Source organism: Ambystoma mexicanum, chromosome 1p (assembly GCF_040938575.1).
Source record: "Ambystoma mexicanum isolate Mex_15411 chromosome 1p, UKY_AmexF1_1, whole genome shotgun sequence".
NCBI classification, from domain to species: domain Eukaryota; kingdom Metazoa; phylum Chordata; class Amphibia; order Caudata; family Ambystomatidae; genus Ambystoma; species Ambystoma mexicanum.
The window spans coordinates 416759214-416783629 of record NC_090921.1 but is presented as its reverse complement, the minus strand read 5'-3'; the positions used below and the strand labels follow the sequence as shown (position 1 = coordinate 416783629).

Genomic DNA, 24416 nt, shown 5'->3' with positions numbered 1-24416 from the left:
CCTGCTGGATGGCCCAGAACTCGAGCTGCATCGCCTCTCTGCACAGAGGAAGTGACCCTGCCCCCCCCCTTTTTGTTGAGGTAGTGCATGGCCACTGTGTTGTCCGTCAGGATCAGGACATTCTTCCCTCGCACAGACGGCAGAAAAGCCTTCAGGGCTAGCCTGACGGCCCTCAGCTCCAACAGATTGATATGGAGTCTGGACTCCGACGGAGACCAACGACCGCTGACTGTCAGCCCGTTGGCATGAGCTCCCCATCCCGTGAGGGATGCATCCGTCACGATCGTCACCTCCGGCCAGGGAAGCCAAAATGGAGCCCCCTTCATCAAGTTGCCTTCGACGGCCCACCACAGAAGGTCCCGGGCGACCGAGGACGGCACCTGAATCGAGTCCGACATCCTGCCGGAGGACTGCGACCATTGCGTCTTGAGTGCCCACTGCAAAGATCTCATCCACAGGCGAGCCTCTGGCACCAGAAGAATGCAGGATGCCATGAGGCCGAGCAACCTCAAGAACTCGAACGCTGGGAGCGTCTGGGCATGCTGAAACTTGTGCACCATCTGCTGAATGTGAAGAGCCCTCACCTGGGGAGGAAAACACTGCCCCAGGGAAGTGTCGAGCACTGCTCCGATGTACTGGAGCCGCTGTGTTGGTGTCAAATGGGACTTCTTTAAATTGAGGGAGAAGCCCAGCCTGTGAAGGGAGCGACAGGCGATCGATAGATGATCCAGGACTTGCTCGGGAGAGCTCCCCCTGATCAACCAATCGTCCAGGTAGGGGTAGACGTGAATCCCCCCTTGCCTGAGATGCGCTGCCACCACCACCATGAGCTTGGTGAAAACCCTCGGGGCGGAGGTCAATCTGAACGGCAGGACCCGAAACTGAAAGTGCGAGTCGCCAACCGCGAACCTCAGGTACTTCTTGTGCTTGGGATGGATCGGCACATGGAAGTAAGCATCCTTGAGGTCGAGTGACACCAACCAGTCCTGAAGCTGAAGGGCCTGGAGGACTTGAGAGAGAGTTGTCCTTCCTGAGGAGTTTGTTCAAACCGCGCAAGTCCATGATGGGTCTCAATCCCCCGTCTTTCTTCGAAACCAAAAAATAAGGGGAATACCATCCCTTGTGCCTCTCCGCTACAGGCACCAGTTCTATGGCGCGTTTCTCCAGCAGGGCTTGAATTTCCTGCGCAAGGAGCGGATCCGGACTCTGCAAAGAGAGGTTCCCCGGTGGATTGTCGCGAGGCCTGTGCCGAAAAGGAAGACAGTAGCCGTGGGTTATGATCTCCAGAACCCACACATCTGAAGTAATGGCTTTCCACTCTACAAGATGCTGCGCCAGCCTTCCCCCAACCAGCGAACCATGGGACATGGCCTCACGACTGAGTGGGAGCGGCTGCGGCGTTACCTGAGGGCAAAGAGGCAACTGCCCGAGCGGCCTTGGCACCACGGGTACCCTGTCGTCCACCTCTGGTACCCCTGCGTTGGCCTCTTTGACTGCCAGCTCCTCTCGCTTTACTGAAGGATGAGTAATAGCGAAAGGAACCACCCCTCCACTGCTGTCCCCTAGGACGAAAAGGCGGAGGTTGGCGAACTGCAGCGCCCAACGACTTTGCTGCAGCTTTTGAGGTCTGCAACCTCTCAAGGCTCTCGTCAGCCTTGCTGCCAAAAAGGTGTTCACCATCAAAGGGCATGTTGAGGAGCCGGGACTGCACATCAGGAGCAAACCCCGACTTCCGCAACCACGCAAACCTGCGTATCACGGTGCTCGCCGCCATGGACCTACTGACGCATTCAGCCAAGTCCAGACCCGACTGAACGGACTCACACATGGCATCCTTACCATCCTGGACCATAGAAAGGAAACCATCCCGTTCATCCCCTTCGGGAATACGTTCAGCCGCTAACGCAACACAGTTCCACAGAGTGTGCGTGAAACGTGACAAGGCACAAATGGAGTTGGCCGCCTGAAGCGCCATACCACCAGAAGAAAACACTTTCTTCGCCCAGCCATCAAAACGTTTGTCGTCCCTATCAGGAGGGATGGTAGGGTACGACGCCTGCTTTGCCAGGGCCGTGGCCGCCTGCACCACCAAACTTTCCGGAGTGGGGTGCCTGGTCAAGTAGCAGGGGTCGCTACTGGCTGGACGGTATTTACGCGACAAGGATCTGCCCACCGCCGGGAGACTCTCCGGAGCAGTCCAAGCCGCCGCCACCCTTCTCTGTAAAGCCATATGGAACGGCAGTACCGGGTCAGTTGGGGGACCAACATCAAGGATGTCCGTCAGATCATCCTGCACAAACTCCCCTGGGGGAGCAGACCATCCCAGATACTCAGACACCCTAGCCATAAGGCGCCGGTACGAGGAATCGGCATGGGAGCCAGGCTCACGCCTACAAAATTCCACCTCCGGAGAGGTGTCCAGTCCACTGGCATCATGCAGTGACTGCCTCAAATCGTCAAACTGACTATGGCCCGAGACAATTTCATCTGGCACCTGACTAGGAACCAGGCCATCAGAATCCTCATCCGCCTCCGAAATATATTCCAGGTGGCGAAAAGGCACCCGAGAGTGCTTGCTCTTAACCAGAGCCTTCCTAGGGGGCACACCCGTGACACGGGGCACCTCCGACACGAAAGGCGTCGATGGCGTCGAGCGAATCGGCGCCGATGCCGAGAAAACCGGCAACGGCGTCGAGGAAATCGGCGTCGACGTCAGATGCAGCGCCTCCAGTATCGGCGGCATCGACACAGCCCTCGAGGCCGGAGCCCCAAGCGTGTCCCTCGACGACCTGATCGTCGACAGCCTCGACGACGTCCTCGAAGCCGGAGCCTCGAGAAAGCCTGTCGACGCCCTCGACGCCTCAGACGTCGATGTCTTCCTCGAAGACTTCACAGGAGCACACGGTCTCGAACGCGTCGAGGACCGGGACCTGGAACGGGTACGGCGAGAACGAGCCTCCTTGTCCGAACGGGACCGCTCCCGTGACTCGTGCCGACCACTCTTGCGAGCGGCGTCTCTCGACCTCACACGGCCGACCCCACTCGGGGGCACGGACGGCTGAGTACCCTGCGACTCAAGAATCGCCAACATTTTCTTCCCGAAGGAAGCCCATTCCTCCGGCGTCGCACGGCTGGTGGGGTAACCGACGTGCCGTGCAGAATCCTCGGAAGAGGACCTGGAAGGCGACCGGTGACGGCGCTTCCGAGAATGCCTCGAAGAGGCTGAGGAGTGGCGAGACCCACTCCTAGAAGAAGACCGACGAGACTTCCGACGATGACGCGGAGAGTCACCCCTCGAATCATCCGTCGAAAGCCCCGCCGACTTCGACTTCCGGGGCTTGGACACCCGACCTACCGACAACTTCTTCTTACGTTCGCGTAAGGCCTTGGACGTGAGCGACTGGCAGTCGATACAGTCATCCGTGTCGTGGGCCTCCCCGAGGCACCAGAGGCAGGCGTCGTGCGAGTCAGTCACCGACATCTTGGACCCACACTCCCCGCATTTCTTAAAGCCCGGACGCGGGGTTGAAGACGAAGTGGAAGACATCGCCGAAGGAAATTCACAAACGAACAGGTTCGAAGAACCAGAAAGAACAGAACTCCAAAGAGTCGAGGCTTAGAACCGAGAAACACAAAGCAACACGTTCGCGGAAAAAACGGAACTGAGGCTATGGGCGTCGTGCGTCCTACTTATCACATCGGATGACGTCGGACGTCGGAGGAGGTCCTCGACGACGGCGTATCGACGTCATCGACGCAGGACGCAGACGCCGAAAAAGTTTCCGAAGCAGCACAGCTGATGTGATTACATGTCATAGATATGGAATACGTCGGAGGACCCAATCCCCTCGAAATATATTTTGAAGAATCAGAGTTATGACTAAAAACATCTGTTTTTAGTCAGAAATTGGAAATGAGATCAGTATCCAGATTCATTCTGTGGCAAACTCCTATTTTAAGTGATTAAACATATGGTACTTACCGATAGTGATTGTATTAAAGAAGAAAGTGGCATAGTTTAGAAGTGGAACAAGTGCAACAACTAGTAGGATGGCGCGGGAAATGGATGCCTATGTCATATGAATAATCTATGCTTGCATGATTGTTCTCTGCCTTCTGTTCCTCATTTTTCACATTCTTTATCATGTTAGTACTTCTGCTGAAGAAGAAGTCAATATGGTTCTCCCCACTATAGGAACTTCTTTTGATATACTTCATGAATGGTACATGGCTTCTACAAAACAGATGAGATGGAGAGGAAGATAGTGAGGGGATAAATACATAGCTAGACAAAACAGCACATTTGGGGAATAACATGTGGTACAAGCACATGAGAAAGGAGGGAGAAAGCATCCAAGAAGGGATGCTATGTCTGCTCTCTCATACCCTATGCCATGAATACAGTACGAACTTTCATTGCCACAGAAGTTCCAGAGCAAGATTCAAGGTGCCTCAGTCATCTTGCCACCTGTACAACTCAAGGACAATTCCAGGGAAGTTGAGCAACCTTGCAGTGGAGGTCGAAATGGTCATTTCCATACCAGGATGATTATATAAAGACCACACAAATGGAGAAGGATCCTGGATGGAAGAGCAGATGCTTGTGTATCCTGCTGCAGGACGAGGTGGTCATTGAAGAGATGAAGAGAATGAATTGCCCAGATATAATCACCTGGATGTTGGGAACACGCTCAGTTTCTGATCTATGGACGAGTGAAGTCCAGGAATGGATGGGAAGACGGAATGGTGTCCTGTGCAGCTCACCTGCTGAAGACAGAATATGTACAAGAAGTACAGAGGGTGAATGGTGGGTATTTGAAGTCATAGGCTAAAAAGGCCAAACTACTGACATGGGTAGAAGAAGAATCAAGTCAGTGGTTGTAATCCCGTTGGCCAATGCAACACTGTGTTTCCAAAGGCATGGAAAGAATCATGTGGGATACAACAGAGAATGCAGAACTACAATTGATATTCCAAGGATGGGAGAAGGGACAGCCGTCCTCAAGTACCGATATTGTGATTGTGGATCTAGAGCTTATCCAAGGTTGCCCAAGGATTGGGACGGAGTATGTTCTTTAGTGCTCATCCACTTTCCAGCATTAGTGATTCCACAAAGTGACCTGAACATTTGTGAATTTCCAAAGGTGGATGCCCATTTGAGAAAAAGAAGGATGCTCAAACTTTTCAATTGGACCAGGAGAATTACTTCTCAGCTAAATCGATAACAGCATACAACTCCATTCCTGATGAACACTAGTTGTTCAGCCCGACTGCCTCAATATTTACAACTATATTCATGCTTGGGATCGAAACCATGGCCAACGCCAAGTTGCTGCAGATTACGAGATGGGAGCTTCTGCAGGCAATTAATGCTATCAAAAATGTATTCAACGCCATACGACTAATGACCCTCCAGAACAGACATGTCCTTGACATGATCACAGCAATAGAAGAAGGAGTTTGTGCCAAAATCGGACCATCATGACAGAGGCCATAACGTTGTTGACAGACCGGCATAACAAGATGGAGGATGAAACAGATGATATTGAAGATGACAGTTGGTTTGCCTGCTTGTTCTAATCGATTCCTCAGTGGTTGGCAAACATATTCAAGATCCCAATGCAAGAAAACAGCAAAGAAAGCAGTAGGAATGAATATTATGATTGACGTTGAATCAGGATTTAAACCCATGCTCATTGATTAATTTGTCTCTCATTCATCAATTGTATCTTCATTGATAAATGAATTTCTTGTTGTGTCCTTATTAGTTATTCATCAATCATAACTAATGAGAGACAAATTAATCAATGAGCATGAGAGTCAAACTAATCAATGAGCATATAATTCATGAATAACCAATAAGGACAGAACAAGAAATTAATTTATCAATGAAGATACAATTGATGACTAATTAACAAGGATACGGAGGACATAAGAACACAAGGAGATTATAGTTACGCGACCCCCAGCATTTATCATTAACAAGGATATGATTAATTCATCAATGAGGATCCAATTGATGAACAACCAATAAGGTAAAGATACTAAGAATAAAAAGGACAAAAACCACTAAGGAACAACTCTACCAATGAAAAAGTAGTTAACCAATGTGGATACAACTGATGAACAAATCAATCAATGGACACAATTGATATATGTTACTAAGGACAAAGAATCATATTGAATGTGATGAGTGGAATGCTTTGTAACGTATCAAATAAATGACTAAAGCAAAAATAGCATTTGTGAATTAATACTCTGTGTAAAAGTATAGCTATCCCACAGCTTGATTGGCTCAGATACTAAGAAAGAACACTTGTGTACAGGCGCATTATACATGTCACATCAGATCATAGAACATTGGGTGTGCGGTTGGTTTGGAAAATAGGCAAAGGAATAAATACCACCCGCTTTTCATAACCACTTCATCAAACAAGCATGCATACATACTAGTCCAAGTGCCATTTATATACCATGACACGTTGTGGAAGCTACTACTAGCTGTAGCGATGTTTAGTGACATTAAAAAAAAAAGCAAATTGATGGTTTCTCGAGTTTATTCATTTCCAAACTTTTTTCTGAAGTAAACAGTTCCGATTCCTAAATGTGTGAATTTCCTGGGGATTTAAAAAAGGTATGCGTCTTTTCATTTGTACACATGGCTAGGATTTCCATCATCTATACTGGGGCCCACTTCCTACCGATTGCAAAATAGTTCTACTTTATTTGGTGGTGAAAACACGTTTACCAAATAAATAGCTTGCCTCCCTCACGTGAGAGAGTGATTATTGGGAGATTAGGTTACCTAAAAACGATGCCTGTAAAGGAATGCAAAACATCCGCTGCTTCTCCATGCTTTGGTATCACAAGGGACCAGAGCTCACATGTTTTGATATTATTACAGAGTTATAAGGTGCTTTTTTCTCTCTTGATTCACAGCCTGCTGGTCCTTTGATCCTGAATCAGGCAAGATGGTAAAGTGACGGGGATATTGGGACATCATTTTGACGTCTGTCATTGGACCTAACCCTCACGACCTTTGTTCCCCATTAAGGATACAAGACCAGGTCCATATTTGAAAAAGAGTCAAAATGGCACCTGTCATTTTGGTATCCAAAAGGTACATCGGCAATGTGCACTGATATCTTCACCTTCTGGTTAAAAGTGTATAGCTTTATTATGAAAAAAGGACTTGGTAGCAGGCAAGTTCAATGCACTTCTTGCTTCTCTCTGTCCATATTCTCAGTGGGTTCCACGGTCCATGCTACACACTTGCTTGTTGCCGTATTCGTTCCTATACAAAGTGTGTTAAATCAGGATTATTTGCAGGATTCATCATCACTTGAGCTGGGCACAGCAACCAGTTTTAGATCATGGCAAAAGCAACTCCAGGACATTAAAACAATTGTATTAAAAAAATGAGTATTTAGGGGCTGAAACTTTTATTTTGCAGGTGCTGTTCATACACCCTTAAGATGGAAACCCATGTGAACATCTCAGCAATGTACAACATAGTCTGAAACCTGTGATTGCCAATGCTGGCGTATCACAGCTGTCTCTCTTGTAGCCCGGCAGGCGAAGATTCTGAACTTGAAGGCATGGGAGAGAAATCGGTGCTGCAGTTTCTCAGTGACTGCCAGGAGCACAGACTAATGCTGCCCATAGAGAAGCATCTCACTAAGGACCCCTGCCATAGCATGCTTTCCAAGACCAGTGCGTAAATCTCATCCAGCTGTTTTCAGGTCTTTGCATCGTTGTTTAAAACTGCATCCTAGGACATCACTTAAACTTGGGGAAAATTCGGATAAAGAGTATCATGCTAATGAAGATGAAACATACAAATATTAACATTATCCAGAGAAGCCAGTTGACTGATTTCTTGGCGTTTTGTTCCAAACGATCGGACTCGGTCTTCAGCTTCTCAAAATTGTGGTCTGCCATCCGCAGAGACTGCGACAGTGTCTAGAGAAAGCCAAAGAAACCACATAATCGGTTAATGTTATTTCACACTGGAACAGGCTAGGACAATTTGCTTCATCCACAAGATGTGATGCTTGAACAGTTTATGGGAAGGGCTTTGAGCCGACAAAGTTATGATTAATGAGCACCAGCCTTAGATTATGACACTCTTCCGAGATGTTTACCTACCTCACCAGTGTAAACACGCCACGTGCCGCCACCACCCCCCCCCCCCCATCGCCCTGGTCACAACATAGGTACGGAACTCATTTTATCAATCGCAACCACAATCAAGTAGCTGCAGGTAATGAACAGGGTCGGATTGGCCCCTCAGCTTTTCGGCCGGTGGCCGGGCCCAAATCGTCCCTATGGAGTGGGGGCCGGTTTCTGGCAATGCCTGGGCCGTTTGGAAGAAAGAAAAAATGAAAAAAAAAAAATCTCTTTTCACATTGTTTTTCTTTTTTTTTTCCAAAAACCCTTCCATTATTCTTAGGTCGATAAATGAGTACCAACACAGGTTGGGTGATATTGTATGCATATTTGTTCTATAAGAAAGAGCTTAAGCGTAGGTGCTATACAATAACATATCATTTGGCCTTGGACGTCTGCTTGGATTCACAGTAATTTAGTGCACTTAGGAACACTGCTGTTTGATGCCACTTCCTGTTTTGTCAAGGGGTCGTCTTTCATCGCTTCCCGGGATGTCACTTTGAGGTGGGGTCAAATGACCTCACTTCCGGTGATGTCATCAGGTGTCAAGGGTCGTGAGGCGAGGGGTGGGCCACTTTTTTGGGGCGAGGCATGGCCCACTCTTTTTGGGTTAGCGGGCCTATTTCTTGTCCCAGTCCGACCCTGGTAATTAACTCATATTAAACATCACGGGGAAGGCACGAAAGAGCACGTGTATTAAATTATGAGTTTATATGCCATTTGAAAGGTGCATGCACGAATCAAAGCGATTTGATGAAGGCTTTTTGCTTCACGCAATCAGTCCAATCATCGTGCCATTACCTGTTCTGAAGCAACACCGAGGCAGTGGGGTAAAAAGTGTGCTCCGAAAATCTTACCGATTAACTGGTCAATAGAATAAAATGAAAAACGGGTTGCAGGGCATTATTGTGAAATATAGCAGTGTCGGTTTCCAATAGATAGGGTGACATGCTTTTAAAAAAGGGTCTGTCCTTTGCTATCCAACCAACGTTTTGGCAAAAACCCTCCAAGTTCTGAGGTAACGTCTCCAAAAAAAGGTGAAAAGGACACCTCAACGAACGTGTGGAACATTTGATCCCACCTAGGGCGTCCAGTTAAAACCGATGTAAATAATGCAAACACTTCATTTGACTTTATTTTATGATGGTGTAGCGCGGCAATTGTGAATTGCGAAGAGGAAACTCTAGCCTGTCCGTGAAATGTACGGAGTGCGCAGTGGTATAGATTTCCAGTGCATATGTGTGGGACACACAGAGACACATGATGACAGTGGCCAATTTGGCACAAGACCAGGACTTTCCCAATGGGATCACAGCTCAAGCCATTTCAAGGTCCAAAGCTATATCTGGAGTGTTGAAGCCCTCACAGCCCCAAGAGCAGGCTAGAGGGATAGCCTCTCAGTTCTGTGCTTAGTTGATGATTTGATCAAGCTCGGCACCAGCTTTGTGTGTTGGTGTCTGCTGAGCAGTATGGGAACCCAAAGTTCAAGAAAGGGGTTTACTGCTTAGAAGTATTTAATAAATAGGAAAGACGGAAACCCCAGTAAAAGAAACTAACTACACATGATAGCATGCATTCTTAACATTATCATTTAAAGTAAAAAGGCTCCATCGTAGAATTGCATTTTAAATGTGATAATGATGTGTTATTTATAGATCACGCTTTTGCCAAAGCAATTTACATAGATTTACAAAATCACCCAACTAAAGTTGATCTTCATCGACCTCAGAAGGATGAAAGGCTAAGTTGGTCTTGCCAGGATTTGAAACTATAACTCGTGCACAGATCGATTTGCAGCATGTTTGGGATGTCTGCTGTTCCTCCTCTGCCTCTGTAATGTTTGGCAGGGCACACAGTTTGACTAAACATCTGCAGTGTTTCATGACTGCACTGAAACAAAGAAAGTGATGGGTGGAAGGTTTTGTATTCATCTGAACCAATGGCACGGCTCTGGGCTACCTTCCACGCCACTGTTTTTGAGCCCTTCTGCACCATGGCAAAAGGGTTCCAGCCATAGGCAAATTAATCAGGTACTGCCACCAATGGGAGTAGCCCTTCCCGAACTACCAGGCCAGGTCCCCTCTGCACATGACGGCATCAGAGCATTATCTCCCTAGTTCATGGTCCCCGCGTGCACTGCATGTATATATAACCATCTTCAGGCCGCTTCCTACAAGGCCTGTTCGGCTAGCATAGAAGGTGAAAAGGGTCTCTGTGCAGCACCCTCTCTAATGTCTCCCCTGGTTGGCTTGGCGTGTCTGGCTGGGAAAATATTGCCTTTGAAATGATGTGTCACATTTCATCAAAGAAAATAGTTTTAAAAGACACCACTAGCACCTGTGTCCTGACTCCTGGGCTTCAGTAAGGTAATTCTAGTAATGAACCAACAACTAAGAAATAATCATGTCACTTTTCTAAATGCTTATCTAATGTACACAAACAGGACTTGATTGCAGGGACCATTCTCCAGAACGACAAGCCAGGTGACCTAGCAGGGGTCTTTTGTAGGGTTGGGTGCTCCGGGCACTCCAATGTGAGTTTTTTTTAGTAAATACGGCACACAGCTATCTTGCTTTTAAAAAAGAATCCCTAGTTTGTGTGGGCCAAAGTGGTGGGGGAAATCAGATGAACACTACATACTAAAGAATGGTATTTCTGGCTAGCTGAATGGGTGGCATGTGAAAATGGAAAGTCATAACATAATTCTAAAAAAAAGGCATATGGGTCAACAGAGGCAAAATTTGTCCCTTTGGAAACTGTTTTGACAAGGATAGGATTGGGGTGTCTGTTCCCACCTACCTCATGATGTCCTGGTATCTTACAGTTGAATGATAGACAGTGATTTCAGTTTTACAGCTGAGAAATCTCACCACCTTTGAAACACCGGAATGGCTTCTTTCTTTACCATTACTCCCACAGTGCTTACAAGGGGTAAGGGCGGTAATGCATTAGGAAAAATCAAAGTGCATTTCTCTCAATTGTAAACAATGTTTTTTTAGAATAGTGTTAACAGAACAAACTTGCCTCATTTCTACCATAAGCATTAATTTGCTAAAAACCTGCAATACCTATCGTTTGGATGGTGTCACAGTTGCTAATGGGCATGTATGTTTACCTCATGACAAGTACAACTGAGTTGGGTATAATTGCAGATATTATCTGTGCCTACCAACAAATTATACTTCTGCGTTATGAAAAAACATCCCTTTGAACAATTATTACATGATCCAATCTAAATATTTACATCATATTTTGGCTGACAAGTGTCACTCTTGCTGAAAATGAATTCAGTGGATTAATTACACTCAAAACCATTCTCCGGACTCAAACACAATGAAAAACTGGAGGTGAAACAAGTAGGGCCTGATCAGTCATTTAAATATTGCACAGTCCTCAAAACATAGAGGTAAGACCTGCACACACACATTTTCCATGGTTTGATACGAAAAGAAGACATGGCTCACTGGTAGCGTTGCTAAGCGGTCTTTGTTCTGCTTCTCTTGCCTGGTTTGGAGGGGAAACGGCCAGGACATAAACAGGAGTCACTGACTTAAAGCATTTTTCAGAAAAAAGCAAGAGATCTGAATTGTGCAAATGTTATCTCGAGAATATATTACAGCTGTCCATGTTGGGAAGTGTTGACATTGCAACACAGTTGGCTGATGCCTACCGTCAGAGCATGATGAAGCATAATGAGGATGTGGATAAAAACAGACACATCAAAATGAAAGGACTGTGTGCGCTTTTACAGTGCATTTCAATTAGGTTTACATGGCCATGATGAAACTGAAGATTCTTTGAATCCTGATGTATTTATAGGCCAGCATAGACAGTGCAACGGACCTGCATTTAAAGAATGCAACAGTATTTAAGGGCACTTCCAACAGAATACAAAATGAGCTGCTGGACTGCACTAGAGAGATCATTGTAGAGCCGTTAAAACGCACAGTGTATGTGGACTTTGAGGCAGAGAATACAACCGATGTTTACACTAAGAGCCAGTCTGTGGTAGTCTATCGCAACATTGATGAATGATTCAGAAATGTTAAACATATGTTGGTGCAAGTGTGATAGGTGGGGTGTCTGTGGAGTCCAAAATAAAATAACTGAAGTGTATCCCAGTGTCCATTATGTACATTGCCATGCACACCATCTTCACCTCATCATGGAACAAGCCGTTTCCAAAATAACACCAATTTTTAAAATTAGGTCTTTGGCTTCTGGGCATTTTTTCATGTTCTCCCAAAAAACTGAATTTCTATCGGATAAACGGCGACTTCCAAGACCATGGTTCACTCGCTGGAGCTACCATATTCGAGTAGTAGAGTTCATATATCGGCATAGGAACGCACTCCTTCCATGCTTTGTGATCACTGACAGGTGATTTAGTGGGAGTTGCTGTGCATGAGGCACAGGGATTCATTAGAACTCTGAAAGTGAGAGAGTTCCTTCTCTTCCTTTTTTTGTTCAATGACATAATGCCCCAAGTTGATATTCTATATAATCAGCTTCAGAAGCAAGATTCTGTGTATGTGCAGAAAGCTACTGCCACTTTTATCAACAGCATTGGCAGAGTACGGGAACGCACTGAGAATTCAACTTGTTGAAGTTGCAACATAAATAGGACCACTTTAAATTGCGTGGCAAAAGTAGTATGTGAAATCACAGTTACACATGCCTAAAATCACTTTGCATTTACTAAACACTTGGAGGGTGCCAAACTGTTGCAGAGTGACATATTCAAAAACACACGGGCAGTCTTTTCCCAATGATGCACTGACTGCAACAGTACATGCGTACCCCATGTTAAACAAGGGTAGACTGCGCACTGAGATTTTCATTGTTTATGAGAGACCTGAATTCTGTAGCGCAAGTGGGGCAATTTGTTTATTTAAATTGTTCATTGAAAATAATCTTGAAGAAGATTTTGTGAGACAATGCATTTATTAAAAATGCTGATCACTACATCCGGAAAACAGCCGCGTCTGACCGCTGTTTCTCCACCATGAAGCAAGTTAAAACATTCTTGAGAAAACAATGGGCCTCACCAGAAGTTCGGTGGTGCGGTACAAATGCAGTGGTACTAGAGTTACTGGCGCATTACCGCACTACCCAATCACGAGTTTGGGGAAAAGTCGGAGGACTCACCTCCAACTCTGAGCTAGGCTGAATGAGCTGACTGTCCGCCTATTTTCGGCGCAATTACCACTGTGCAATTATCACTGCAGTAATTGCACCGAAAAGGCCCCATTAAGTCCTATGGGTTAAAAAAGAAAATCGGGAATTAGACCGCCACTTGTGGTCCGACAGTAATACAGCCGGACCAAGTGGGGGGTAACAGTAATTCCATTGGGATGCATTACGGCGGATTTACTGCCGGGATACCGCCCAACTTCTGATGAAGCCCAATGACTGAGGATTGTCTAAATGCTCTGGCCATGCTGTCCATGGAAAAACAACTCATTCTAGAGATCCCAGACTTCAATACACAAACTATTGATACATTTGCCTCTTTGAAAAAAAGACATGCACAATTTGTATACAAACTTTCAAAATGATGGACAGTTGAATGTTGTTCTGTTACGAGCTATTTGACATGTCTCTTGAAATGGTAGGATTTGGTTTAAGGTTGTAGTGATCTATTTGACAGAAGAGTGAGATATGTGAAGTTTATGTTTCATTGTTGATCAGATCAGAGTATGCTAGTTGGTTATCATAATACCACACTGAAAATATTTAACTTATTAAACTATTTCGGTTGCATTTTTCTCCATGCAATATGTATGTGCTATTTCTGTGATCTGTGTATTCCACGCGTTTCAACTTTGAGCAACCGAAGCAATGGCTACTCGGCAAGGCAGAAAGGCATTAGAGGTAGGACAACTGTTGCACTAATTAAGGTGCAAACAAATCACATTTTAGCCTAGTTTCTCCCTTTTCACATAATGCCTAAATTTCCATCTTAGTAAGAGGATGAACGCATATGAAGGCCAGTAATAGCATGAGAAAATGATATAATGAATTTCTTTATGCATGCAACATAGTACCCACTATTCTCAATGTAATGTGCTGTAAAATACACTTTCAGACGTAAGAATAATGTACCACCATTAGTACCCAAAACCTAATGCTTTTTAGGTCATATATTTGTGGGTTTTATCAATACATTGCACATTTAGGAAGCCATTTTTGGAAAATGTTTGCAGGGTGGAGAGCCCCCCTATTCCCCTCTTGAAGTGGGGTGGGCTCGATAGCTGCGCTCACTTGCTTCCAAATTCGCTCTGATAAATGTACACCTTGCCACCTTTCAAAGTCACCAGCTGCCACTGTGTATAACAATGTGAAAGTTTCATCCCTGTGGCCGCTGCCATTGGCAGTCACTGTAACACAGGAAACATGACAAAACTGTAGACGTGGGAGGCTGGGCAAAATGTGTTGGGCCATGTGGCAGACCCCATGTAGAGCCACAGTTTTGGGCCAGGAATTAACAGACCCAGTGAGGGTGCCTTGTATATGCAGGCGGAGTGTGTCCCCCACTGGCAAACAGGCAAGCTTTACTGAGGAGTGCAAACACCAATGAATGCACCAAAGACTTTGTTCTGGTCAGAGTTCAGGAACATATTTATTTCTGGAAGAGAAGTAAACCTATTGCCACCAGAGTACGTTAGGCACACTGGACACAGGATTTGTCTGTACTGGGCTAAGGGCACAACACAGGTTTTCAGTGGCAGGTATACACACTAGGTACCCCGGGGGCCTTCAGAGTACCCTTGGATGCAGGGGGGAGAAGGAATACCAAGGCAGGAGAAGAGAGGGTGAGAGAGACTAAGGAAAGAGGGGAGAGAGAGAAAAAAGAATGGCCAGCTGGGGAGCGAGAGAGACAGAGACAGAGAGAAGCAAGAAAGTAGCCGGCGAGGAGATAGTCAGAGAGGGGAGAGAAAGGGTTGGTAGAGAGGGTGAGGGCTGATAGAAGGGAGAGAGACTTGAGTCCTGGGCTGCCGAAACACATGCAACAGACTGTGCAGTGGTGAAGCGAGAGAGAGAGAGACAGAAAAGGAGAGAACGAGAAAGAAAGAAAGAAAGAGCCAGCTGGACAGTCAGGAGGAACAGTTCAATTTCCACAGTTCAAGTCCTTCTGAGTCTAAGCCTCTTTACTTCTTGAAAGTCTCTTGACTCAGAGGGCCTGCTGCACAAAACAATAAGTAAACGTTCTTTTCCCTTCAGTATTTCGCATGTACACAATTCGGGTGTTCACCTTGGATCCCCCTCAGCCAGGCTCAGAAACTTTCGAAGCAAATGCTTAACTCAAAAGTTCCAAGTTGGATCCCCCTTTGGCGGGCTCAGAGCCCGCTCAATTAGTCTCCCTCAGCTGGGATCGGACCAATGGCGATGTACTTTAAACGATCGAAGACTTTCGAATGTGCACAGGATTTAGCTTGACCCGCTGCATGACCACTTCAATCTCAATCTACCTTTTCCTACACTCAGCATCAGTTAGACACCAAACAAACACTTTCAAATGAACACTTGCATGGCGCCGGACCACTCCGTCTATGGTATCTTGACTTGACCCCCTTAAGTCCAATTACTCTGGTTAGTTTCCAATTATATTTGTGTCGCTCATGGCCAAGGCCTCACACACTGTTCTCTTTATACAAAGTTGCCGCTTGCAACCATGGTTCAAAACACAAACTGGTTCGGTATCAGTCTCTTCTCTGACTCACCGGCTGTGCTGTCTTTTCTGGTGCCACTTTGTTGTAGGAGCCAAGGACAATGCCGTGGCAGCAATCGCTCCTCCCTGCCAGAGTTATCGACGCAGCAGAGTCCCGGGTACCTCCGATTCACTGCACAGGTTTGATCAGCCTTCGTTCATGATCTTCGGTTTCTTACGTTCAAAGGTTCACGAAAGTAACAGTCTTTGGAATTCAAGGCTACTTCCCTCCATGCGATGCTCTCTGGTCTCGCCATCTTTCTCCTTGTATTAAACTGCTATCTTGGAACTCCTGTCTCCTTGTGTGATTTGCCTCGCTCAGAGTGTGCTTTCGTGCTGCGCCTTTTATCCGTTTGGGGAAGTGAGATGGAAGTTAGGTGTGTGTGTAATGATCTGTAATTGCCTCACCTTGCGTGGCCATGGTGTTGGGACATGTTAGGTATACGGCTCTGGTGTTAGTCTGTTGTCGCTCACAGTGTACTTTCAGTGAGAAAGTGTTTGTGTCGGGAAAAGGGCATTTGGGGGGGTGGGAGAGGTAGCAAGGGGAGAAGGGACCATAAGGAAGGGGATACCGTGCCTCACCCTTCAGTGTCCCACCTCCACTCCCCAAAGACCCCTCACCCAGGTGTTCCTCCAGCACTGGTCCACACCCAGGAACTGGATCCAAAAGCGCTGGCTGTGTCCTGGCCACCTGGATGACAGATCCCCTGGGGACTTGTGGGTGAGACACCTTCAGGTTTCTCAAAATGTATAAGGCTTTATTTGAATTGTCTATCAACAGCTCAAAGCACAAACATCAATCAAAAACATTCATTGAAACTCGAATTTAGCTGTGTGTATTTTCATCCTGCCCTCAAATTTTCATTGCATTGTGTTAACCCTTTGCTACTGCTAGGCCACCTGTGAGATTAAGTCAAATGTGCAGTGCAGTCAACCCTCTCCTTTCAACTTCCCTCCACCACTCTAATGGCACTCACCATCTCTCCTATCTTCTCTCAATGCTACTCTATCTCCTATCCCCCTCGCTCACCAAGTCCAGAATGAAAAAGCACAAAAAAAGACATCTTGCGTGCAAACCCTGGCCTTCCCATCGCAGACACCTACATCAGCACAACATCCAGCTTGGTCTTCGCAGATATCCACTTCTCTGTCCCCTCTCCAGATCTTTGGACTCCTCATCTCCACTCTCTCCCCCCTTTTACTTCCTTTCCCATTAACGGTGGGAACAAGCAGGAAGTCCTCTTGGTTGGCTTCTCATCCTCACGATGCATTGTTAATGTCTACCACACTGGCACTATATCCTGGTTCAGGGTCCTCAACCCAACCTCCTTCTCTTTGACCGGATCCTGCCTTTCCTCATTAACTGCCTTCCTTCTGCTGCATCTGCCCTCACCAGTCTCACTGTCCCTCTTCCCCTGACTGGAGAACAACGCCCCTGTACTCCTCACCTTCAAAAGGCAGAGACCGCCTCCACCTGGCAACTCTTAACGCTGCTCTTCCAACAGACACTCTGCTGACATCTGCCTCCTTCTTGAAGACACTGACCTCGACTTTCTCGCTCTCACCGAGACTTGGTTCATTGCCAGCTCAGTCACTGCTTTTGACTACCTCCTCCCTGTCGGTTTCAAGATAATTTCCAAGCCTTGACCTCTCCATGCTGGTGGTGGGGTCGCTTTAATCTATCCTGAGTGGGTTCCTTCTTCAATCATACCCACCCAACTCTATAATTCCTTCGAGAGCCTGGTCTGCAAATTGGTCATCTCTCCCTCCTCCACTCTGACCATTGCTACCATCTACCGGCCTCCAGGCGCTACCACCCTGTTCCTCTCTGAATGGGCTGATTTCTGCTCTTCCTTACTTTCATCCACCTCCTTCCGCTTCTTCTTGGGTGACTTCAACATCCAATTGGACACCTCTGATTCAGCATCCACTCTTTTCATTGACCTCTGCGCCTCTCTCTTCCTCTCTGGTCCTAGCCACTCGGCTAACACACCCTAGATGTCATCATCCACTCCGACTTCTGCCTCGCTCGCTCCCCCTCTGGTCGCCCCCATCTCCGTTCAGACCATGCTTTCCTCTCCTCCCACCCGGATCCCTTCGGCCCTCCTACCGCACCCACAAAAGCCCTGCCAACCTCGTTCTCGAACATTCGTCCGATGAAACGAGAGTCACCTACTGCCTTTGCTTCTACCTTCATTCCCCTCTCCCCCACCTCAGACTCCACCACAGACTCTTGCTCTCAGCCATCTTCACTCAGCAATCACCAATACTGTTGACATCCTTTCCCCAGTCATGAGGATCCGCCTGAAACCTGCCTCCAAGCGAAACACCTGGTATGACTCAGAACTTGCAGCCCTGAAACAAAAGTGCAGAGCAGCGGAACGGAAGTGGCAAACCTCAAGTTCACCCTCTGACAAACTGGCCTGCCTCCTGCTCCAAAGTCAATTTAGACTCACCATCCATGCCAAGAAAAGGGCCGACATTCAGGCACGGGTATCGGGTGCATCCAATAACACGGCTGAACTTTTCAAAATCTGCAGGGAGCTAGCCAACCCAGACGCAGTCTTGTCCTCACCTCTTCCCTTCCCAGCACCTCTGCAATGCACTGGCCACACACTTTGCCACCAAAACTCAGGCCATCCTGAACACCCTTGTTACTCACCCACCAAACCCACTCCACACCCCCTTGCCTCCCTTTGCCACTGCCCCATCTCGTTCACCCCTACCCTCCTTCACCCCTGTCACACCTGAAGAAGTTACCAGAGTTGTCTGCTCTATGAAGGATTCTTCCAAACACGTTTCCCTCGCTTGTTCAGTATTTCAAGTACAACATTGGCTCTCTTGCTCGCACACTCACTGATTTTTGCAACCACTCTTCCACCACTGGCTCTTCCTCTCCTCCCTCAAGCACTCCCTTGTGCACCCACTATTGAAAAAGCCTTCAGCAGACCCTGCCCGTCCATCCACATACTGTCCTATTTCAATCAGTCCCTTCCTGGGGAAACGGCTGGAGAAGCTGGCCTTGCCCCAACTCAACTCTCACATTGAACTTGTCAGTGGTTTCGACAATCCTCAATCTGGATTCCGAGCATCCAGAGGCACGGAAACTGCTTGCACCCCTGGACTCAACCCCTGAACTGTCCTCCTAATTGATCTCTCTTCTGCCTTTGACACTTCCAACAATTCCATCCTCATACAAAGACTCCACAATATCCTTGGTTTCTCGGAACGGGCACTGGAATGGCTGACCTCTTCTAACTGACCGCTCTTCCCATGTCATCTTGGGCACCTTCTCCTCTTCTACTTCCTTCTCCACCTGTGGTGTCCCCCAGGGATCTATCCTTTCTCGTTGGCTCTTTAACATCTACATTGCTCAGCTGGCACTCCTCATCTCCTCTTTCTCTTCCAATGTCCAGAGTCATTCAGACGACAACTCTTTTTCAGACTTCCTACTGACTCACTCGCACCTTCCTTCATCCCTGGATCTGATCTAAGATGACAGGTCTGCATTGGATTATGTAGATAACCACATTTGAAGTGTAGTGCTCTTCCGTAGCTCCAATATTGGGGGAATACCTAGTTCCAAGTATAATTTGCCACCTGTTTTTACATCTCTATTCTAGTGCGGTTATGGGTAAGCCTAAGTCATTGAATGGCAATGGGCAGAGATGGGTAGACCCGATGGAAATGTGGGATCTGTGTTGTGTAAATCTGGCATGTAAGTGGTAATGCTTACAAATGGGAAAGAGGTAGTTCTACCACTGTGATTGATTATATGTTTGTTTCCCAGGCTATAGAGGGTGACTGTCAGAGATTTAACATATTTCAGACAGAACATAGTGATCATCTGATCAATAGGGGAACGTTACAGCACCGGCATAGAATCCTGGAACAGGGAGTAGTTGTTAATAAAGCTGGTAATCGCATTCGATGGACGCATAAAATCAGGGAGCGGTTTAACAATCGGTTGATACTTGTGATCTTTTTTCTCTACCTAATTTTGCTGTGTTTTTTCATGAAAGTATAACTAAGTGCATGGGTGTTCAGGCAGGGAGTTGTAGATCTCGTGTACATGGCTTTGACAAAATGATGCAAGACAAGAACTAAGGAGGCAGCTCCATGGCTTGATGAAAAATGGTTTTGACTCAAGAAAATTGGCACAAAATTAAAATCTAGCAAGTGGACGGAGAGAGCATGTTAGGAACCCTAGTGACTAAGAACACCAAGGCCTTGAGGACACTACTGAATGATGACAGATTTGATCAGGTAGATAAACAAGCTAATCCGGTCGCAGAGTGTGCCTGGGTGGAATATCTGCCCGGTGTATATGCCGACCGTGGACAGACTGCAGGGAAGGTGGCTACTACCATCGGGGAAGTAAACGCGGGTTCAGAGGAAAAAGCGCAATTGCCTAGAAGAGTCCATACATCCAGAGCCCCTGGACTAGATGGGCTGTCAAATTATGTCCTGAAAGGGAATATAGAGTTGTGGGGTGACATACTGTCCACGCCATTTCCGAGTACCATCTCAATCAATTCCTGGGTCCTGGAGAATGTCCCATCTGATCCCGATTTTTAGGAAGGGAGATGGGTTGGATCCTAAAACTATCAACCTATCTCCCTTCCGGACGTGGGAAGTAAAATCTTCTCGACAGTATTATTAGAGGATCTAAATGAATGGGTGGAAAAAACAAACATCTGCAATGTTAGTCAATCAGGTTTTTGAAAAGGCCTTGGCACTCAGCTCAATAGTTTTGTTCTGTTATTATTTAAAAAAAAAAAAAAAAAAAGGGGGTTGTTGAGGAGGGCAATCTTTACATGGCATATATAGATCTTCTGATAAGGTGAGCAGAGCAATTCTATGGAGTAAAATGAGAACTGGGGGTATTGATAGCTTTGCATACTGATACGAAGGTCAGAGTCAGGCTGGATGCTAGGGACGAATTGTTTAAATCATGGATATTAAGCAAGGACTACGTCACTACGTCAGGTCTGTGTCCTCGCTCCTGCCCTTTTCAATTTTTATCTCTCTGACTTGGGCAATTATCTCCACGCATTGGCTTTCACCCTTTCCATGACATGGTCTGTGCCAATGATTTGGTCATAATGGACCAAACTTAAGTAGTGCTTCAGGTGAGTTTGGGCTTGCTGGCCGCTAGATGTTGCTTCCAGCAACCAGAGGCCCTTGTCTATTCTCGCCTGCTGTTCCAGCCACCTGGTGGGCCGCCCTTCCCTGGGTGCTAATGCTCCTGTCACATTATTGGAGTGCAAGGTTCGCTGGCGAATTCTTGTTTCCTCCGATTTAAACTAGCCGGTGCACTGTACACTCATAACTACAGGCAACAGCACCACCTTGTGGATATTTTATGAATCTTGGCTGTGCTCTTTCCTGCCCTTCCAGGCCTTTAATGGAGACTGCAAGTGTTGCGCTACTGGCATCTTCGCTCGCCTTAAGGTGGTATTCAGACGTGCGTCTGCGCTTTCCGCAGCACGAGATTTGAGGCCAACTCAATGGAACCCACCCACCCCCCTTAGGCAGCACACGCATCCTCCAATTGCAAAACGTGTTTTTACTTCAACTTTAACTCCGTTAAGAAAAGTAGAGAATCATTTGAAACTGGTTTGGACTTGCGGTGCTAAACCAGCCACTGACTATCATATATGCTCTGAGGCATGTGCACATGTATGACTTGACATAACGTCCTACTTTTGGCGGTGGGCGGAAGTAAAATTATTCTTTAGGGACTGACACCAATTCTCACTCGCATTAAAGCTTTTTAGTGACACGATCCTATACCTTTTAAATGTGCAGAGGAGAGAGTATCTTACTTCTTTTAAATTGGTAGCACTGGCCTAATTTAAAAGCACGCTGTGGACTGGTTGGGATGGTATTTTCCTTATCGTGTGCTCTTAGGCATAGAACAGGCTGCTTTACCACCTTGGAATGTTACTGTTAATCCTCGACTATAACTACAAGTTTCCCCGGGCCACTCCACAAAGCGCCAGGCCTGGCAGTAAGGGTTCAGAAGGTTTGTACATTGGAATTAAGTGGACGACTCCATAGTCAACTCCAGGATGTGGGGCCAATCCAGATAAGCATTACCAGAGTTGCACGGGAGCCGAATAGGAGGCAACCTTTGGGCTGGTGGGGGTGCAGCACTCCACCGGACTAAATCCAGACCCAGGTTCGACAACTAGCACAGGTCACTCAAAAGATTGGAAGAAGACAGGAACAGTGGCACCACCAGGGAAGAAGGTCCGCATACTCTGCCCCAGGTACTGAAGGCAGCCACCACTGACCGATTAGCGGGCCAAAGATTCGGAAAAGGCTCTTGGGCTCTGAAGAAAGGGTTCATGGTTTAAGAGGGCAGATGTGAGTTTAGAGTGAGCTTTCTGCAGGTTGCGGTTCCCCTTACAAACCCAAGGTCTGCATATAGAACCCCTGGGGAGAGAAGGAGGGTTCCAGTAATACAGACAAGGTCAGTAGGTTCAAAAGGAGGAAACCCACATGATGCTGGGGAAAAGCAGCAAGATCCCACAATCCGACCCTTTAGGTCAGGCCGATGATCTGCCCAGGACAAAGGACCTCCGGACTGGAGGCTGGAGGGTCGCACAACAGAGGGCAGCTTCAGCAGTCCACCCGAGGAGTCCAGCGACGGAGATGGCACTTTTGAAAGGCAAAGAACACGCATTCGGATTACAGCAAAGGCAGCAGGGGCGCCCACTTCTGTTCCAGTTAAGGAACAGGTCCAAGAGCTCAACAGTGTGTACATAGGGGTACAGTTCGTTGGGATCCAGCTGTGCCTGATAGACCAGAGGCAGAAAGAACCTACACAAGATTCCCAGGGATTGACAGTAAGTAGCACCGGCTCCAAGCAAGACTTTTGAGGGAAACCTTTTCCTCTCCAGCTCTCTGCACATGGTTCCAGGTAGGTTCTGAGGAATGGATCAGGATCCCCACAGAAGACTGGGGTGCACCCTACCTTCCAATCGCCATCCGTGCAACTTTCAAAGGTTTGGTGGCCATCCAATCAGAAAAGGACACCCAGGCTACACTTCTGGAAGGACACACAAGGTATGGACATATATGGCCAAAATGACAATTTTCGCAGGTAAAACATACAAAAAGACAGCCAAAAACAACATTACTAGCCTACAAATCTTGAAAAGCTCTGGTAGTCACTTTATCCATGTTCAGGATGCAGTAAAAAGCCGCCTAGACACCAACCACCTCCTCATCCTCCTCATGGGGCTTGGTGTACATGGAACAGACTATGACAGCTGGTGGCCAGTGCATACAATGGGTAATGAGGGTCTTGGGTGTGGCAGAAACCCTGAATGCTAGATACTGGAAAGATGCAGGAAACCAAACAAATGTTAGCAGTGCACTGTATAAACCCTAACAACATAACACAACAAAAGGGTTATTGTGTTGTATGAATGGGTCTCTGACATGGCCCAACAGTGGAGTTGAAATGATTGAAAAAATGGGGTACGCGGAATGATGGCAGAATTTGCAAAGATATGGGACCAGGTCCTGGAAATGTATGGGGGATTGAAAAGTAGGCTGCTTTACCATGTCAAGGAATTGAAGGGCATTGGAAGGGTTTGTCACGGAACTCACGGTCTCTAGAGCTCTGGTTCTCTCAAGGCTTGACTACTGTAACAGCCTCTTTTTAAATCTGCCCGCCTCTACCCTCCGTCGTCTGCAACCCATTCAGAACGGGACTGCAAGACTCACCTTGGCCTCAAGCCCAGGGATCGTATCTCTCCAGCACTGAAATCTCTCCATTGGCTCCCAGTGGCTGCAAAGATCAAGTTCAAGACCTTTTGCATTGTCCACAAGGCCTTCTGGGGCCTGGGACCAACATATCTCCAGCTTTCTCTTCTGAAGTATCTTCCTACTCGAGCTCTCCGCTCCTCCACCTCCAATTCCTTGAGGGTCAGTTGCTTTTCCAAGCAACGAGTTGGTGGCAGATCTCCCTCTTTGGCTGGCGCCTCCCTCTGGAACAGCCTCCCAGTCGCTCTAAAATGGAGCAGAACCATCTCTGGTTCCAGAAGCAGTTCAAGACCTTCCTCTTTGCTTCTACCTTTTCTCTTCCTCTCCCCTGCTATTCTCTTGATACTGCACTTGTTACCTGGCTTCCCACTGAACCACTGGCCCAGGTCCCTGCCCTCCCAGTTGCACACCTGCACTGCCCTCTGGCACCACTGCACTTGGGGTTGTATCTGAAACCCTACAATCCCCCTACCTGCACTATCTAACTCTTGTCTGCAATTAACCCCTACACTGCCACCTGCTGGCCGCACTTCTTGTTTGATGTTTTCGATCGTATGTCCTGCACTTGCCCCGCCTCCCCTACCCCCAGCACTTCTCCCCTTTCCCCTGCACTTGTGCGATCTCAATGTTACTGGGCCTAGTAAGAGCGTTGTCTTGTCCCCCTTTGTTCCCCTCCACTGCCTTGTCGCGACTTTAAAACACATTTGTATAGGCGCACTATAAATAAAATATCATATCATATCATAACCCTCCTGTT

General features: G+C 47.1%; 1 protein-coding gene across 1 annotated transcript in view; it reads right to left on the bottom strand.

Annotated features, from left to right (window-relative positions):
• Positions 1 to 6539: 6539 nt before the first annotated feature.
• The window catches only part of USE1 (unconventional SNARE in the ER 1), a 273173-nt gene continuing 255296 nt past the window's right edge, over positions 6540 to 24416 (bottom strand). Inside the window, exon 8 of the mRNA XM_069649226.1 lies at positions 6540 to 7962. Within this exon, the coding sequence (XP_069505327.1) occupies positions 7780 to 7962 (183 nt within the window). The 3' untranslated portion in view covers positions 6540 to 7779. The remainder of the gene's footprint in view (positions 7963 to 24416) is intronic.